The 18,887-nt window shown below is 41.6% G+C and overlaps 2 protein-coding genes across 5 annotated transcripts; one reads left to right on the plus strand and one right to left on the minus strand.

Annotated features, from left to right (window-relative positions):
* The first annotated feature begins 8,179 nt into the window (after positions 1–8,179).
* Positions 8,180–10,873, plus strand: LOC147455018 (uncharacterized). The gene is made up of 3 exons (XM_086516881.1): positions 8,180–8,317; positions 8,432–8,535; positions 8,784–10,873. The coding sequence occupies exons 1-3, from the start codon at positions 8,214–8,216 to the stop codon at positions 8,837–8,839; spliced, it is 264 nt and encodes an 87-aa protein (XP_086373007.1). The 5' UTR covers positions 8,180–8,213; the 3' UTR covers positions 8,840–10,873.
* Positions 10,874–12,070: 1,197 nt separating this feature from the next.
* LOC147455019 (Nucleotide-diphospho-sugar transferase family protein) lies at positions 12,071–18,536 on the minus strand. 4 transcript variants are annotated; one of them, XM_086516879.1, is made up of 7 exons: positions 18,193–18,536; positions 17,797–18,110; positions 14,566–14,818; positions 13,554–14,480; positions 13,203–13,446; positions 12,833–13,107; positions 12,071–12,770 (listed from the first exon to the last, which is right to left on the minus strand). In XM_086516879.1, the coding sequence occupies exons 1-7, from the start codon at positions 18,211–18,213 to the stop codon at positions 12,681–12,683; spliced, it is 2,124 nt and encodes a 707-aa protein (XP_086373005.1). In that variant the 5' UTR covers positions 18,214–18,536; the 3' UTR covers positions 12,071–12,680. The 4 variants fall into 4 exon arrangements, with proteins under 4 accessions (XP_086373005.1, XP_086373002.1, XP_086373003.1 ...); XM_086516876.1 differs by having other exon boundaries at positions 12,071–13,107; positions 18,193–18,534; XM_086516877.1 differs by lacking the exon at positions 18,193–18,536 and having other exon boundaries at positions 12,071–13,107; positions 14,566–14,825; positions 17,797–17,935.
* Between the last annotated feature and the right edge of the window lie 351 nt (positions 18,537–18,887).

Below are 18,887 nucleotides of genomic sequence, written 5' to 3' on the forward strand. Positions count from 1 at the left end.
ATGTTGGAAAATATTGTTGCAATGTGGGACTTTTATCCGTTCTTCTTGGTATCCATTGAGAGTGCAAATTGATTGTAACTAATGCCTCTTTACAAAAAGGCTATCTTAGAGAAAAACTATTGCAACTGCTAACAATGGACTTGCAATCTAAAGCAGCCACACTGATCAAGTGCTACCTCAAAGGGCAACAACATATACAAAATATTTTAGTGCTGCGTACCATTCATTATGAAATAAAGAAAACTAGTGAGCACATCCATTCTTTCAACACCAGATCATGTACATAGAAACAACATGTTGTCAGTGTCTTGCATCTTCTCATTCATTAAAATCGATGGCTTTGCAGGATGACACAACTCTGTCAAACTAGTGAGCACATCCATTCTTTCAACACCAGATCATGTACATAGAAGCAACATGTTGTCAGTGTCTTGCATCTTCTCATTCATTAAAATACATGGCTTTGCAAGATGACACAACTCTGTCAATCTTTTGGGGATGGGAGAGAGAGAGAGAGAGAGAGAGAGAGAGAGAGAGAGAGAGAGAGAGAGAGAAGCCACATCACTTTCTCCTAACTAGGCTACATTTGCATCAGTAAAATGAATAAGTAACGAGCTAGAAGATCTAGTAAATTTTGGGTTTAGCCTACACTTTCTCTCTCAAGATACTATTAAAAAAATATACAAAAGACTATGTTGAGGTGGAAACTCACATGGCCCAAAAGAGACCCCAAAAATCCCCTAATGCTTATGAAAGCCCACTACAAGACTTTTGTAGTGGGAAAAGACACATGATTTGGCTGAATATTTTGAGTCCACCTCCACTCCAAATTTCGGAAAGTGGTCACCATGGAAAAGGTAGCCCATGAGCTTAGAAATTTGCCTAATTTTTTCATAATTTTTGAAGCACATGATTTTTATATATGATTTCTAGTGGACCCCAATATGCCCACACTCTCACACAAGAGTCGTCCTAATCTTTTTCACTTATTACACACTTCCACATATACACACCTACTCATCCTCTCCATCCCTCACTCAAATCCAAAAATTCCATTATTGCTCTCACTAAACACTCCCATTTCTCTCTACAATCACTTCCATCTTACCACTTCCTCGTCATCCTTCCCAAAATCATTTAAAATCACCAAAAAATCTCAAGGTTAATCTCTGCAAATGGGTGATTTTCAGTGTCACAATTGTCCAATGTTTCTACTTCAATGAAACTTTGCCCCCGCCGAAAACAACAAGGTATGAGGAGGACCAGCTTTACTAACCGCTTCATCCACCATGTACATAGGTCAAATTTCCCATTTTTCATAGCTTTCACACACCGCATGGATTGCTCATACCTCTCAAATAATTTGACTATGTACACTTCCATGTGATGCACTTTGTGTGCATACCTTAATAATTTTCTTTTTCCAAGTTACTAACCTACGAACACGAATAACCATTGACCGAATTAAAAAAGGCACCTAACCTCTAAACATGGACAAAGTGAGAAATCTCTCTCTCTCTCTCTCTCTCTCTCTCATTCCATCTTCTTTTACCATGAATAATGCCCTTCTCTTGAGCCTACATCCATGACTCAAGCAGACAAGGGAGACTTGTCAAGGTATCCAACGTATGAATAGGCCCCTCTCCTTCTTGTAAACCATTCTTTGTTTGGGCCATAACTTGCATGAGAGAGGAATTGGAAAGCACATTGCTCCCATTCTTTCAACTCCTCTACATCCACATTCTTTGTTCGGGCCATAACTTGCATGAGAGAGGAATTGAGAACCACATGGCTACCACATACATCAACCCAAGACTTGTTTGTGAATACATCTCCTTTTTGTGCATACATCACAACTCATGGTGTCAAATTTTTCCTCTTTCAATATATGTTCATACTCCAATTTGTTCATGCGCTCCTTCAAAGCATTTAAGTCCACAAGAGAGTGTGTACATTCTTTAACTTTCTCTTTAAGTTGCATCAAATGTATTGTTTGTATGTCAAGTGTCCTCTTGAGATGCCCATTCTCAACAACAAGAACCCTTAGCATGTCATACTCCATTGCAAGTGCCCATAAGTCTTTACCTTGCTTGTTCATAATAACTTTCAATGATATCAAGTATTCCATATTCATGGTTTTTGATGGCTTTGGTGGAGAGATTGTATTGCTATCTACATCCTTGGGAAATTTTGGATCATTTTCTACAATGGTTTTGGACCTTATTGAAGAAGAAGCATCCTTTCAAGTGTCACTAGACATTGTGTGCATGAGAGTCAACTTCCCTAAACCTGCTCACTTCAAAAATGCTATTGTGGAAAAGCCTTTGATTACTCTGTGTGTTTTCCAATGACAATATAACATATACACCAAAGAATCCTTTCAATTTGCACATATGCTATTGTGGAAAATCCTTTGATCACTCTGTGTGTGTTCCAGTAACAATATAACATATACACCAAAGAATCCCTTGAAATTACAAAAGACACTAGAAACTATGTCAATGAAAAGGTGGTATAATTCCCATTCATAGTACATAATAGTCTTTATACACAAGTACTGAAATCAAGAGCCAGAAGATGTAATAGTCCGCCATCTTCAAGCCAAGGAACTTTGAAAACCATAGTTGAAAAGGTAACCCTCACCTGCATCCATGGAAACAACACAACATATAGTTAGCATTGGCACCGTATGCAGGTGATGCATGGGTCACCCAACTAGATTGCTTTCAAAAAAATAGTAAAAAACGATAACATAAATTCAGAGATGGTTTTATTTACAAGGGGCTATAGGGAAACCAAATGGAGTCATTTTTGCTTTGCAAGTTCTCATGAGTTAAGGTCGGAGACGAGTTTTATGAGGTTTTCTAGCCCCGAAATGGGCCACATATACATGTTTCTTAACTTTAGAAAGTTTGGCATTAATTGCCGCTATTTTCTCTGGTTCAGTAATAGTGCTCATACATGCAATCAAACCATACTTTGGAGTCACCTGTAACACACATAAGTGTCAATAATTGTGTACTACTCCTACCTAGATGGAGTCAAAAAAAACATATGAAAGATAGAAAACATTTTATGGTAGTCATCTATCAATTTGTAAGAGAAACCATCAGTCACAAGGTTATCATTAACCTAAGCGCCAGAAGAAGTAGCCAACCATTCCCATAACAGTCATACATCAACTTAGTATAGTCAAGAGCATGCATGAGTTCTATACTGCTATACTGTTATACCGGTACTGGTGTATTGGTACTATTGTACTGCAATATTGGTATTTGTATATTGGTAATGGTCTTAGATTTTTAGTGCTAGTATTGGTATTGGTAGTACTGGTAGTACTGGTACTGATAGTACTGGTAGTACTGGTATTGGTAGTAATAGTATACTGGTAGTACTGGTATACTGATACCGATACACCAAAGAATCCTTCCAAATTACAAAAGACACTAGGAACTATGTCAATGAAAAGGTGGTGTCATTCCCATTCATAGTACAGAAAGTCTTTATACACAAGTATTAAAATCAAGAGCCTGAAGATATAGAATTCCGCCATCTTCAAGTCAAGGAACATTGAAAACCATAGTTGAGAAGGTGACCCTCACCTAAGGGTCAGAAGAAGTAGCCAACTATTCCCATAATAGTCATACATCAACTTAGTATAGTCAAGAACGTGCATGAGTTCTACTCCCATATCAAAGGTAAATCACAGCGCAACCAAGCAGCTCGGACAGTAGTCCATATTGGAGACAAAGTCACCTAAGATTGAGTCAGAGCAGCTAGCTCCACAATAGCTTGCTTGTCTTTGCCTTTTTCCATAGAGCCAACAACACACACCCCTTTGCAAGTTAAATCCTCACAATCTCAAGGTACAAACAACCTTTCACTAGTACACACACACACACACACACCATAGACGCACACCTATACCAATGCTAAGTGAGCATAGAAGCTCACCTTTTATAGGCTTCATCGCCAATAGTGACATTCCATTCATAGCAGCAAGGCGGGTCCGTCTTCAAGAGGGGAAATAACCAACAGTGTCGCCTCGTACACACACACACACAAAGAAGAGCGGTAGAGATGCGTTGTAGAGTAGATGCCGCAAGAGGGAGCCACCGCGTCATCAAGCATATGAGGACACATTGTACAGAGTTAGGCCAACTCGTAAAAACCCATTAACTTCCTTAACTCACTTGGTGTTAGGTACAATATATTATGCAACCACCCACAAGTCTCCTATTACAAATTTCACCTCGTAAATACAAACCCCTTTTTTTTCAAGAGATTTCCTAGGTCAATACAAGATATTGAGGCTAATCCCCAGTTAATTACATCAAGGTCGTGGCAACAAGCCACTCCTATATCCAGAAGGAGTTCTCTCTCTCTCTCTCTCTCTCTCTCTCTCTCTCTATCTATCTATCTATCTATTTCCCCATCTCTCTATCTCCACTTCATCTATGTTACCATACATATGTGGTAGTGATGTGTGTGAACACATGCACTTAGGACCGCGATGGCATTTTTGCCCTCACTAGGAGGTTTTTTCCCCCGTGCATTGTATATTTGCCCATCATTCTAGGTCTATCTTTCATTTGTGCACTAAGCAATACTACTCTTTGTTTTGTGCCTTGAGCTTCTTGGTCTCCTCCAAGTTGTGTATGTTTCCCTATACCCCTATTTCTAACAATTGGTATCAGAGCATGTTGCATCCTCCTCGGCTTAGTCACACCAGCATCTCCATGGCACAAGGGATTTAATATCACATACTCGCATTAATTTTTTTGTGATCACCATGTGTTATTATCAAATTTACATTTTACATTATCACATTTAAGTCAATGCATAGTGACCTGATAACCCACCAAAAGCCCATCAAGCTATTATTCTTTTGTGGTGGCCCACTCATATATAATTAAAACCTGCTATAGCAAGCTTGCTACGATATGGAAAAGCCCAATGGGACTACCAATTCGGGTGGTTTTTGCACATTAATAGGAAGGATACGTGAACAGTTAACGTGATCACGTGTTTTAAAAAGTGATCACTGAACGTTATTAATATGTTTGCATGTTTGTGATCATGTTAATGAAATCCCTAATGCACACACTTGCTCACTTTTCTAGATTTTGGTGAGCTTTGATGAGCATGAGCAGGTCGAAAAATACTTCGAGGAGCTCTATGAGCTGGGTCTGCTTATAATTTCCATTCGGGCTCATTTCAGCCTTCGTTTCCACTACAAGCAGTATTGTGCAAGCAATTTTGTCCTTTCGTGCAAAATCCCTATCAATGCCATTTTTTGCATGATAGGTTCCTTATAGTCTTCTTTGGGTTGTGCTAGATAGCACATATTGGTCTCGCTTCGTTTCTCCTCTTTTTGGGCATTTTTCACATCAAGTGCAGACACTCTCCGTGGCTGACAACAACACAAACGTGTTCAAGATGTTTGTTGTTGAGGATAAAATGAAACTTATTTGTATCATAGTTTGAATGTGAGAAGCTCTCAAAATTCATTTGTCGTCTTAAGCAAATAACAATTTTGCACTACAATGTAAAAATCAATTTATGTGCATGTTGCCCTCTCTTCCGATTGTTCTTCCCTAAGAGCTACGCCTTTATTACCACTATTTGATAATCTTCAACTCTTGTGGCACCAAGACACAACAACGAAAAGAGACCGCAATTGGTGGCCCTAAGTTGATTGAGAAAATCACAATACATATTTGTTATATTAGCCACTTTCTTCGAACACCAATTGGTTGCCTTTAGAACTTGGTCCTCTTCAATATGTATGGTGAACCAATGATAGTGATGAAGCAAGATAGTGTGAAGAGCAACCAACAAACCAAGGTCTTCGTTCAACTCAAGATTCAAAATTAGAAGGGTCAAACTAATGAAAAATAGTGAACAATGTTGTTGCATCTCCTTGGAGCTATACACATTAACCAACTCCCGCGGACACCATATTCTGCATTGAATTGTTCATGAGAGATGTTTCTGTTTGTCTACATATCGTTCTGAAATGCTTGCCTCATCAAATTTTTAGATAGGCTATCAATAGAGCTGGACGCGGAGTGCGACTGAAACCAACAGCTCATCAGACCATGACTCGCACAAGTGGAAATATTCCACAATGCCTTTTCCTCAACATTGAGATGTGTTGGGATTCAGGCCAACTGGCCGGACATCCCACTTACTACTAACCCATCTACTAATTTAACCATGTATACACTTATTCTTTAATACAACAAAATAAGGAGCTACAATAGGATAACGTTGTTGTGCGCTCCACCCAAAGCAGGTCTCCCTCTCTCTCTGCTCTCGCACTTGCACTTGCACACGCTTCCCGCGGCACCTTCAAGGTGTCTGCCACTAATCCCCTCACACTCTCTGCTAAAAGCGCAAGCAACTAGCACTGAAGCCACTGGCTTAATTACTTGAGGATAACCATCATAAGCTTCAGTGTGATCGATCCTGCTAAGCTTTTCTGCCCTCATGTCCACTTCGACATTTACTCTTTCCATTTCTTCAACCTCTGCATCGCCAATAGTCTCATAGCATCAACACAAAAATGTGTTGGAAGGGCCTGCAAAGGCAATTAGTTTTGGTGATTCGACTCCAGATTAGGCCAACTCATCATCAATTGAAATGTGATATCTTCTATTTCAGTAGCACTAGAATAGACCTCCACCATGGGTTGACCGCACAAAATATTTGTTCTTTGAGAGTGCTCATCACGTCGGCAAGCATCCGAAGTACCCTCCAGCTTGATGACGTGCAAAATATAACCAGGGTTTGAAAGGTCTCTGATACTCCTTTCCGGTCCTGCGCGGCTTGCTGCTGCACGGGCAAACTAAGTGGAAAAGAATTGGTGTGAATATTGAGAATTAGCCATGGGGACCTTCTGCATATCATTTCCATGAACATTGAAGGATGGCGGAGGGCACATAGTTATTGAATCTGCATGAGCTATACTTGGAGTGGCATAATGATGGTTATAACTAGTTGCACCTGCTGAAACGAGCTCAGTAAGGTAGTTGAAGCTAGACATACTGTTCAGCTGGCCACTGGGTCTTGTTGCACATAAAGCTGCTATGATCGCTACACGGGGAAGGCGCAGGTAGGCTTATAATTAGGTATTGACGCTTTACTATAAAAGAAGGCCAATTCCAATATTCCGATGGGGCAAACAGTGACACTGTCGACCTTGTACTGCTGGAATGAATAGGGAGAAGCTTGGCCTATAGACTCTATGTTACTGAAGAATGCTCTCGTCATGTCAACGAGGTAGGCTTTTCTTCGTGGCTCTTTGCTTTCATGTGAACAGGTATAAGGTTCCATTACCATAGATGCCACTTCCAAGACTAGATGGGAGTTACTCCAACACCATAGATGGGTGTTGCCACTTCCATCACCATAGATAAGAGGATTAGGGTCTGTGTTTGATGGTTCCATTAAAGCTCATGCGCGAGCAAAGCCATCATCGCCTACATACTAGCGTCTCTCTCTCTCTCTCTCTCTCTCTCTCTCTCTCTCTCTCTCTCTCTCTCTCTCTCTCTCTCTCTCTCTCTCTCTCTCTCTCTCTCTCTCTCTCTCTCTCTCTCTAAAAGAGTGGCCAGAGACAAACCTACAGACAAAGCTCCGAGCTGCTTCGGGGAACCTGCGAAGTGCTTGTGGAGAAAATCGAACTACTTCTGAGAGCAATGCAGCCTGCTTTTTTTGTTTTATTCACTTGGTAGCTTTTCACGTGCAGTTTTTTTAATTTAGAGCTTTTCATTGTAGCGACGTTTTTTTTAAAGTTTAAATCTACTGCCACGTGGTGGCTTTTGCGTTCAGATATTGGTGAAAGAGCCTTGGGCTCACCAAGTAAATACACATGTATTTAATTTTTAAAAGTTCGTCAATGTCATGAAATTGGACTATTTTACAAACAGCTATAGAGGTAATTAGTCATCATCTACGCAATTCTTTCTTAAAAATTTGTCAATGCGCTTTGTACTTCGTTTACATAGTGCTAGATGCTTGATGTCACAGAACAACGAACCGTTCCTAGAAGACAATGCTGGAGTGCGAGACCCCTTTTTTGCCCGATGAAGGTGATGAGGAAGGAAGAGAGAGGAGAGAGATTGGGCATAATATATTTAGCAAGGGGGCCATAAAAAAAAGCCCAGCTTTGCCGCTTGAAAGCTTTGCCACGTGGAAGAAGCCTTAGACTGATGGCATTGCAGTGTATAGTACAAAAGAGCAAGAGGACATTAGTACATAAAATGCAAATGCAGAACAAGACAAGATCGTCTCTGCTCGATCGCATATTGTCAAGGTAAGAGAACCCTCTCTCTCTCTCTCTCTCTCTCTCTCCACACACACACACAGTTGTTCTCAATTTTCATGGTTGATGAATATCCGGTAAGCATCGCTGGTATTGTGTCCAAAGAGAGGCAGAAAATTCACTAACAAGTCGAGGGAAGAAGCAGTACTCGCAACACAAATCGGGCATAGATAGGAAGAGCATGATGAGGAGTCAAAAGCATGGCTTTGGTAAGGAAGCTCCAACCAAATACAAAGGGAAGGCCTTTCTTCAAATGCATTCACCCATGCTTGCACCTTCAAGGTTGTTCTGCTTTAAGAGAATTCTCGATGAGATTGCTAGTCAAAGATTGTTGGAGAATGATGTTGTGCTTGGCATTGCTTTGGCGGTGCTTTAATTGATATGTATGCCAAATGTGGTGCCCTCCTTGATGGGCATAATTTGTAGAATGTCATCATTTGGAACATGTTGATTGCAGGATATGCCCAACGTGGTTGTGGCAAGGAAGCTCAAGGCTGTTTTAACCAAACGTGAAGGAAAGGCCTCTCTCCAAATGCATCACTTTTACTTGCATCTTGAAGGATTGTGGCCCTACAAAAGGTCTTCACATGGGTGAGAGAATTCCGATGAGATTGCTTGTTAGGGGCTACTAGAGAAACATGCAGTGCTTGGCAATGCTTTGGTCGATACCTTTACAAAAGCACATAAAGTTCTTGATATGCATCCATTGTCTCTTGAGGCACTTTGATTGCAAATATGTCCAACATGGTAGTGAGAAGGAAGCTCAAGGTTGTGTGCGAACGGAAGGCCTTGCTTCAATGCAATCATTTGTGCATATACCTTGAAGGCCTATGGCCTTACGCAAAACCTTCACATGGGTTAGAGTTTCATGATGAGATTGCTACTCAAAGGTTGTTGGAGAAACATGTTGTGCTTGCCAATGCTTTGTTGATCGAATGTATGAAAGCATATGAGCTTTCTATATGAATTGTTGTCTTTTGAAACAAATTGATGTAGGATATGCCCTAAATGGCTGTGGCAAGGAAACTTTGTGTTGTTTTCAATCAGATGCGAAGGGAAGGCCTTTCTCTAGATGCAATCATGTATGCTTAAAGCTTGAAGGCATGTGGTCTTATGCGAGAAGTTGACATGGGTGAGAGAATTCACGATGTGATTGCTAGTCAGGGGCTCTTGGAGAAAGATGTCGTTCATGGTGGTGCATTCGTCCATATGTATGGCAATGTGGTGTCCTTAGAAGTACAAGATGAGATTTTTTGTGTGAGATGTTGTCGCTTGGAACATGATTGTAGGAAATGCCCAACATTTGGTTGTGGCAAGGAAGCATTGTGCTATTTTCAGGCTTCAATGACTGTGAAGGGAAGGCTCTCTATGGATGTAATCACCTATGTTTGCATCTTGAAAGCTTATGGCCTTATGGCCTTCACATGAATTAGAGAATTTACGATGAGATTGTTAGTCAGGGACTAGTGGAGAAACATGGCGTTGTGCTTGGAGATGCTTTGGTTGATATGTATGCCAAATGTGGTTACCAGCCTTCACAAAAGCCCCAAAAGTTATGTGCGAAATGTCATCTCTTGGAACATGTTGAGTACAAGATATGTCCAACATGGCTATGGCAAGGAAGCTTTTCATTGGATACGAAGGGATGTACCTTAAATTCATGTGGCCTTCCCCAAGATGTTGACACAAGTGAGAGAACTCACAATGAGGTTGCTAGTCAAGGGCTGTTAGAGAAAGATGCCATTGCTTTGGTCGATATGTATGTTAAATGTGGTGCCTCACAAAAGTATCACCTATGCTTGCACCTAGAAGTCATGTAACATGGGGGAGAGAATTCATGTTGAGATTGCTAGTCAAGGGTTGTTCGAGAAAGATTTTGTGGTTGACAGTGCTCTGCTCCATATGTGTGCCAAATGTGGTGTCCTCACGGAAGCACAAAAAGTTCTTGTTGGGCATCTTTTCTGTTTGTCATCTCATGGAGCGGGTTGATTGCAAGGTTTGCCCAACCTGGCTATAGCAAAGACTCTTTGGGCTCTTTTAATGAGATGCTAAGAGAACGTCTTTCTCCAAAGCAAAAATGTACTACATTAAACCGGACAAAGAGCACCACACATGCTCAATGACTTTTCAAGCAAGCAAGGCATTTTGACAAAGTTATGAGAGTAGTCAACCACCATCTGATATATATCCTTCAGTTTGGTCAAACCTTCTAGGAGCTTGATGAAAATGGGGGAATCGTGGAGAGCATGCAATTTAATTAAAGAAATGAAATGTTGTAGCATATGTGTAAGTAATATTTATGCAACTCCCAACATGCAAGAGACGGCAGAAAACATTGAATGCATGAGAACCCAGCATGGTGCTCAGAGGCAGTCGAGACCTAGCTACTGGATTAATGTAAGTGGAAAGGCTCAATGATTTTTGGTTGGATAAACTGAATATTTGCAAAGCAAGCAATCCAGTTGAAGGTACAAGGACAAGGTCTGGATTGTTTTAACCAAATGTGAATGGAAGGCCTTTCTCCAAATCCATTCACATATTCTTGCACCTTCAAGGTCTATTGTTATGCATGACCTTCACATGGGCGAGAGAATTCATGATAAGATTGCTAGTAGTCGATGGGTGGTGGAGGAAAATATGCTTGTCAATGCTTTGGTCGTAAGTACGCCGAATGTGATGCCCTTCCAAAATTCTAAAAGGTTCTTGATGTGCTTTCTATCCAGAATGTCGTCTCTGGAACATGTAGGATATGTCAAACAAGGATATAAGGAAGGAAGCTCTATCTTGTTTTCACTAGCGGATGTGAAGAAAAGTCTCTCCAAATTCAATCACCTAATTACCTACGCTTGCACTTATAGGCATGTTGCCTTATGCAAGATGTTGACATGGGAGAGAGAATTCACACTGAGATTGCCAGACGAGTGCTATTGGAGACACATCCTTGGGAGTGCCTTGGTCGATACGTCCTTTCTACAAATGTAAGCATCTATGCTTGCACCTTGAAAGACTATGGCTTTACACAAGACCTTCACATCGGTGAGAGAATTCATGTTGAGATTGTTAGTCAAGGGCTGCTGGAGAAAAGTCCAGTGTTTGGCAACACTTCGTCGATATCCGTTCCAATTGTGGTGTCCTTACCAAAGCATGAAAAGTTGATAATGAGCTTTCTATGAAAAACATCTCATGAAGCATCTTGATTGCAGGATGTATGCAAAATGATTGCAAGGAAGCATTTCCAACCATCACTGCAGCAAGAAAGTACTGTGTTGTCTTCTTTGAATGCAAAAAGAAGACCTCTCCTCAAATGCCATCACCTATGCATTAGTTGCGACAATTGATAATTAAGCGGCAAAATAGAAGGGTGTGTAAAAGCCTTTGAACTCTTTACTCAACACTAACAACACTACATATCATTAAAATTGAGGAGAAATATGTAAAGTCCATTGTGCAGCTATCTGCAAGCAAACTTGCATGGTCTTATTTTTTTCCAAGCATAAAAAGAGACCAACATTTAATTAGTAATCACATCGCAAATTTCTCCAATCAACAGTTTACATAAATTCTAACCCTTCTTACGGTTCTTTTGCAAGATACATGTTTCAAAATTGGAACATTATGATCGTGATTGCAACATCATAGACATAGTACCAAAGACGAGACGAGGTAACATTATTTGAAAGCACAAGTGCTCTCTCTCTCTCTCTCTCTCTCTCTCTCTCTCTCTCTCTCTCTCTCAAATGCAGCTAACAAAGCACTCTAGTTGTTATATCCCAAGGGTTTTTTCACTCCAAGTTCTAGTTTCATCACGTGCCTATGGGCTGATGTAATGCCTTCAGACCTCTTGCAATTTTGCTAAATAATACAAAAGTGCCAAAGTCGTCCTTTTTTGCGAGAGAGAATATAAAACCTCCTAACATCCGTCTTTCTATGCAAGTAAGACTCGTCTAAAAGGCTACTATACAATTGATTAGATCCGAGTAGTTCGTCACTCCTAATGTCAATACTACACAAGAAAGTGTGCATTTTCATGAAGCTGTGTGACTGTTGTATATTCTCTTCTTGTCTCTTCCATAAAGCCTATAGGGCGAGTTCTTATTCAAAATTCTGGCTCTTTCCAAGGAAACTTCTAGTCCTTACCTCCCCATGGCCACCGAAGACTTCGAGGTGAAAGAGGCATAAGAGTATCAGCCACCTAGGATCCATTCGATGACTTCTGAAACAGCAAAATAAAAGCTTGCCCGACCCCGCATTTGAAATAGGACGCCCTTCACTTCCATCAGATATTTTATAAAGTTACAGCACACTAAAGACATGGAGACTCGTTTCAGATTCTCAGCTCAAACTACTAGTTTGTTTATGACTCTGCCAGTTCCTGAGGCAAATCCTGTTTTTCACGTCGTAATCCCACAGTCCTGAGGCAATCTGCCTGATAAATTTCCTTTGTCTGCCACTAACCCAGTTATTATGGAGCACAAAACAGCCTTGCAGCATGCATGCCTCACTTACATTTCTTCTCTCCCAGAGGTCTTTGAAAGCACCATTAGGGAAGAGTTCTCTGTCCAAGAAGTGTGTCGTAACATTGGTCTCAGGCTCCAAGCACATAGAGTCTCCGAGTCTATGCCGGCCAGATTCTCCACAAAGCACATCATAGAAGCTCGGTTGCTCTGACATGTTGCTCATTGATGCGTGCTTCACAATCATCTCAAAGGCTGCAACAGTTGAAGCATCCGGCCACACAAAATAGAATCCTGAATTGAGTCGCCGAGGCTTATTTGGGGCCTCTGCAAACATGCAAAAGAATTTAGAACATCCCATCTTGTGGCCCAAACTGACTCCTACCTTTAGTATCTTTAAGTATCTAAGCTGGTACGGTTACCTGTGGCATTCCATTGATCACTTTGTGCCACGATTGTCCTTGGGCCAAAAGACATCAAGTACTCCATTGGATTTCTGAACCAATAGACATCCACATCACTAAAAAGCACTCTATAACCCAGTCTTAGCACATCCAGAACCATGCGGGATTTCATCTTTGTCACTTTCTTGAAACACTCGGTTCCAAAGTGGCAATCATTGAAGCCCAGATCCATGCCTGGACCAATCATGAACACTGGCAATCCCTGTAAACATGATCCAAAATAAGGGTAAACACAGATGGACAGCAAGACTCGTGACACAAGAGGGTCATATGTTTGTTAGTTATATCACCATAAGGGCAGAACCGTACCTGCAACAGGCCAAACTCGTATAGTTGTGTGTCAACTGCACCAATAATAAAGCTAGTTACTTGAAGCTTTCTGAGTCTACAAACCCAATTCATAAGCATATCTTTGTAGTTATTCCCAACCACAGACAACACTACAGTATTGCTGGAACCTGATACTATAGCCAGCAAAGATTTCAAAGTCAAGGGAAGAGGTTTGCTAGATGATCTGTCCAGTAAATATTTTGGTAGCCGCCTCATTTTAGAAGACGGACAATCTAAAGCTCCTTGAGTGACATTGCTGCAATCACAACCTACCCTCAATTTATTTGACATAAGTTTTTTGGAAAGGCTTTTGGAACCCTTATCCTTAATCCTTGCTTCTACTGCCAGGCATGGATACCTTAAAAACTTTGACTGCCTGGCAAACCTCCGAAAGCTAGTTAAATAACCTTTATTCCATGGCTGAAACTGACTCCAAAAATCCTCAGTCTCAGAAAAATCATGACCACTCATAGATGGTGACCGGTCCTCATTGGATGTTTTCATACCAAACCAAGGATAAAGAAACTGAAAGGCTTTCAAGTCTGGATTCCCACACCTGATGAGCTTCACTGGTGTATTCACAAAGTCTGCAGGACGAAAATAAAAAGAGCCATATAATGCCGCCAGATGGGCATTGTTATCTGCCTCCCACCCACCCTTATCATAAGGGTGGTTGCTTTCAGGCTCCGTAAGATAAAAAGCCGAGATGGCCTCACTAGCATCAAATACGAACCGAGTTCCAGATGATAGTGCCTCATGTAAGAGCCACTCGTGATGAAAACCAAATCCATATACAAAAGATGGCAAGACCCCAGCATGCAATGGTACATTTTCTGTACTCCAAGCCAAAAGGTATCTGCCTGTGCAGCCCTCCCATGAGCCAAGCCTTCTGGCATAGGCATGTACCTGTGATTTTATCCACAGTTCTTACCCATCATTACTCTGTTTATTTGACGACCACCAAAAGCTAGATCGTTTGGCAAGCCCATACCTCGACATTTTGTACGGTTTGATGGTCTCCATTGACCCAGCGATCATTGAGAATGTCGACAGTGAAAGGCAACGCCTGAAGACTCTTCGCACCAGCAACTAACAGCCAGCTGTGTTGTAGGCTGTGGGCATGCTCAAGGGTGTCCAGAAAGTCCTTCATAAGTAAGAACTGTGGATCTATTAGCACAGAGATCTCTGATGTAGAAGAGCTTGCTCTGGCCATTATGCTGTTGAAGAGAGGTGCTCCTGAAAACCTGCAATCTTTTGTTACAAAAGCAAATAAACAGCAGCACAAAACTTGGAATCCACAGAATAAAGAGAGAACCATTCTTCCAGTTGAAATTCTTTTCAATACCATTCACACTTTCAAAGTGCTGTTCCTATATGCTATGCGTTCTCACTTGCTGTCATACTGTCATCTTTCCCAGCACTTAGCCGCCGCTGATGCGGCAAAAAGTTGAAACAGAAATGTAGAAAGAACAAAGCCAAAAGCGGAGTAAATCATAAGCAGAATACTCATTGAGACTATTGGGTGACAGTCCCTTTGAAACTACTCTGTGACAGTCAGGATCAATATTTGTGCATTTCTACATTTTTCAGGACTCCAACTCTCCCAATCTCCTATCAACTTCTCCAATCCTACTTGCCCAAACAAACATTGTCATGTTTTTAACTGATAATCGGTGAGGTAAGATTATAAGCTGTATACCTAACAGACTGACTCTTCCATCGCATACAAGCGGGTAAGGATGCAAACAAAGACTTCTACGTTTCCATTAAACCCTTCTAACATTACTTACCATGGAAGTTTGGTGGCAAAAGTAGGTCTGCAAAGGCTGTTACCAGTCTGGCACATGCCCACACTGAGCATACGACATTGAAGCTCACACACACCAAGAAAATAGCATTATGCATTGCAAAATATCAGCTCTTTTGTGCTAGCATCACAGTGTTCTCTCTTTTCCTAGAGATGACCTCCACCTTGTTGTGGACGTGAGCGTGCGCACCACGGAGGGGGAAGGAGGGGGGGGGGGGGGGGGGGGGGGGGGGGCAATCACTACAGCTTGGATCTGTGTCGCTCCCTGGTTGCCTTGATGGATAAAAGAATAGAAAAGGTTAGTAATGAGGTTAGCAAAGTGAGCAACTAGACATGGCATGTCCAGCCATTGGCCCTTTACCCAACGACCTCCCACTTGAAGGCCAACATGTGCCATTAAGCAAGCTATGGACATAAGCACAAGGTATCTAGAGTTTGGATCTCAATCCAATGCCCACAAGCACTCGACACAATGCAAAGCATTGCAAACTTCTCCAACAGTAGACCTTTTGGTTAGTACTTCAGTACGGTTATCATCTGTGTGAATTTTGACAAGCTCAGTGTCCTCAAGCACCCAATATGCTTCGTCTTCGCATGAAACACTTGATTCTGAGCTAGTTGGATAGCACTTTGACTATCACAATGTAGAAGTAGAATTTTTGCATTAATGCCCAAATCTCCCATAAGAGGAGTAAGCCACACCTTCTTCGCATCTAACACAACAACATACTTTGCTTCTATGGTGGATTGAAAGTTTTTTTTTTTTTGGGGTGGGGGGGGGGGGGAGGGGAGGGAGGGGGCAATCATTACAGCGTGGATCTGTGTAGCTGTCTTATTGCCTTGATGGATAAAAGAATAGAAAAGATTAGTAACGAGGTTAGTAAAGTGAGCGGCTAAACACGACTTGTCCAACCAAGGCACATTGGCTCTTTACTCAACAACCTCCCACTTGAAAGGCCAAAATGTGCCATCAAGCAAGCTATGGACATAATTACAAGGTATGTAGAGTCTAGATCTCTATCCAATGCCCAGAAGCACTCAACACAGTGCAAACGTCTCCAAGAGTAGACCTTTTGCTTAGTAGAGCATGTAACAAACTGCTGATGTGTCGACCTACTGAAGAACGGAGCTACCGGCCGAGGGGCCTAAACCCTAAGAAGAACAAGTGACAGAAGAAGAAGTCCTACCAACTTATGGGGACCCCGTCCGATGGGGCCCCAAGTGACATAAAGGAAATAAAGCAGGACTCACACACACACACACACACACACACACAAGAACTTGCAAAGCAGGCTAATGACGTGGCAGATTTCTGAAAATCACGATGGCTGATGATGTGGCAGAACTGTACGGATTTTCGTAAATTCCGCTGGTAGCTTTTTGGCTTTGCTTTTGGACCACATGCTTTTCAATTTGAAGGCTTTTCACTGTTATTGCTTTTTAGGCCAAGGGCCTTTAAATATGAGGTTAGGGCTCATTCTCTGGCATGCTTCCTGGAGAAGGTGAAGAGTCTGGAGTACCGGCTTGTATTGAGTTGATGCAATATAAAGAAATACCGAAAGGGGCGCCAAGGTTTAGGGCCAATACTCTCTGGGGTGGAATTCCGCCACTCCATGTCGCGTGTCGTCTCTCTCTTTCAGTTAATTGTTGTTGTTGAAGTGCTAAAGTCTGTTCAGTCTGTTCTTTTCTATTGGCACGTGGTACCCGTCTTGTGACAGAGCGGCAAGGTTATCATCTATGTGAGTCTTCACAAGCTCAATGCACTTGTCCTCAAGCACCTCAATATGCTTCGTCTTCGCATGTAACACTAGATTCAGTGCTAGCTGGATAGCACTATGACTATCACAATGCAAAAAGTAGAATTTTTGCATGAATGCCCAAATCTCCCATAAGAGAGTAAGCCGTATAGCTTCCTTCCTGGCATCTGGCTCAGCAACATACTCTACTTCTATGGTAGATTGAGACATACAATCTTGCAAACAAGATCGTCATGAAACAACACCACCCGTTTATGTGCAGACATAGCCTAACGTAGTTTATGTATAAATATAGCCTAACATAAACGTCACATTCCCTATGTGATCTGCATGTGTATCTATCTTCGTCTTCAAAGCAAATGCACAACTTTTTTTATATCTTTCAAGTATCTCAATCACACCTTTCACGGCCTCCCAATGCTTCTTGCCATGATTCACCATAAATCTACATGTGATTTCATCATTTGAGAGTAGAACAATGAAGAAAGAACAGGAAGAAACCTACACCAGTCCATCTTAAAGGACGCAAACTTCCTGCTTAGTCCAAAAACTGCTCTAAGGATGCAAGACATCATTTAGGTTGAGAAATCAAAGAGTAAAACCTACAGCAAACGACTGAAAAATAAAGTGTCTACAGCATAATAGGTATGATGCGTACGTAAAATCAATATCTGAATCCACCATGACTCTGCCACCCATCTTTTCTGCAAAAGTCGTAAGAGATGGATGCCTTCCAAGAAGGACTACTTGGAGGTGCGAAGAAAGTCGAAGCCATGAATGGATTGCCTGAGCTTGGTATGCTCCAACATTACCCTCAAAAGGGGCTGGAACAGTGAAATATGTTTGAGTCATCCTCAAAGCTCCATTCTGCACACCCACTTTCTGCTCCAGAAGCAACTGAGTTGCATACAAAGAAACCACAATGCAAAGCAGCCCAGCAATCCAAATGGCATGGAGAGCCACCTGTAGAGTCTGCTGAAAAGCATCCACACACATCAAACTTCTAACATGTCTGCCACAACAAAAGCTACTGCAGAAAGACAAGGATGCATGCCTGTCGTCTGCACTCCTTCATGCTTCACTCCAAGTCCATGACAAAACCAAGCTTGTTACATAAGCGTGGAGGATCTCCATGCAAGAGACGGTGAGCACTGCTTTCGCCAACCGCAGCCGATCGAGAGAACTTTTCACCATGGGTTCAAGTGGCTCTGGTCTTTGCAATGCTGAAGCTCGCCCCACGACAGAACCTCGGTTACTCTCTCCAGACATTGTCACCATTTCTCTCTCCTAAATCCACCTTGCCAGTCATATTCCTGGATTTTAATTGCTGAGAAGCCTACGTGGGTTCAGACAGGAACAAGATCAAAATGTCCTGCCTTGTCAACGAGCGAGAGAGAGAGAGAGAGAGAGAGAGAGAGAGAGAGATGAAATGAAAGGTAATATTAATGTCTTCAAAAGGCCAGAAATTTCAGGGCTAGAAAAATACATTTTTCCTAACCGAAGAAAATAAGGGCAAACTTGAAAATACCTTGCTGTAAGACTAAATGTCTTCGAAGAGATTCATAAGAAAATTGGTCTTGTCTCAAGAGAAGCTAAACAAACTAGGATCTTAGTAGGAATTGTGGGCTCTCTAAATATAATGGTTCATTATTTGGAGGCACAAACACCTCTGTTTGTCACATAATGCTACCGGTTTTTAGGTCAAAATTTGAAGCTTTTGCCGGTATTTACACTAAAACTTGTGTAGGT

This window comes from Adiantum capillus-veneris, chromosome 7, assembly GCF_014529385.1.
Source record: "Adiantum capillus-veneris isolate H3 chromosome 7, ASM1452938v2, whole genome shotgun sequence".
NCBI classification, from domain to species: domain Eukaryota; kingdom Viridiplantae; phylum Streptophyta; class Polypodiopsida; order Polypodiales; family Pteridaceae; genus Adiantum; species Adiantum capillus-veneris.

Bases quoted from the DNA above. Each gene is read 5' to 3' on its own strand.
- LOC147455018 (XM_086516881.1), top strand. From the start codon at position 8,214: ATGGCATTGCAGTGTATAGTACAAAAGAGCAAGAGGACATTAGTACAT. The intron at 8,318-8,431 runs GTAAGAGAACCC...TTGTGTCCAAAG, and splicing joins CTCGATCGCATATTGTCAAG to AGAGGCAGAAAATTCACTAA. The intron at 8,536-8,783 runs GTAAGGAAGCTC...TGTTGATTGCAG, and splicing joins GAGTCAAAAGCATGGCTTTG to GATATGCCCAACGTGGTTGT.
- LOC147455019 (XM_086516876.1), bottom strand. From the start codon at position 18,213: ATGAAGGAGTGCAGACGACAG. The intron at 14,819-17,796 runs GTACGCATCATA...AAAAGATTGCAG, and splicing joins GATTCAGATATTGATTTTAC to GTTTTCAGGAGCACCTCTCT. The intron at 13,447-13,553 runs GTACGGTTCTGC...TCATGTTTACAG, and splicing joins ACGAGTTTGGCCTGTTGCAG to GGATTGCCAGTGTTCATGAT.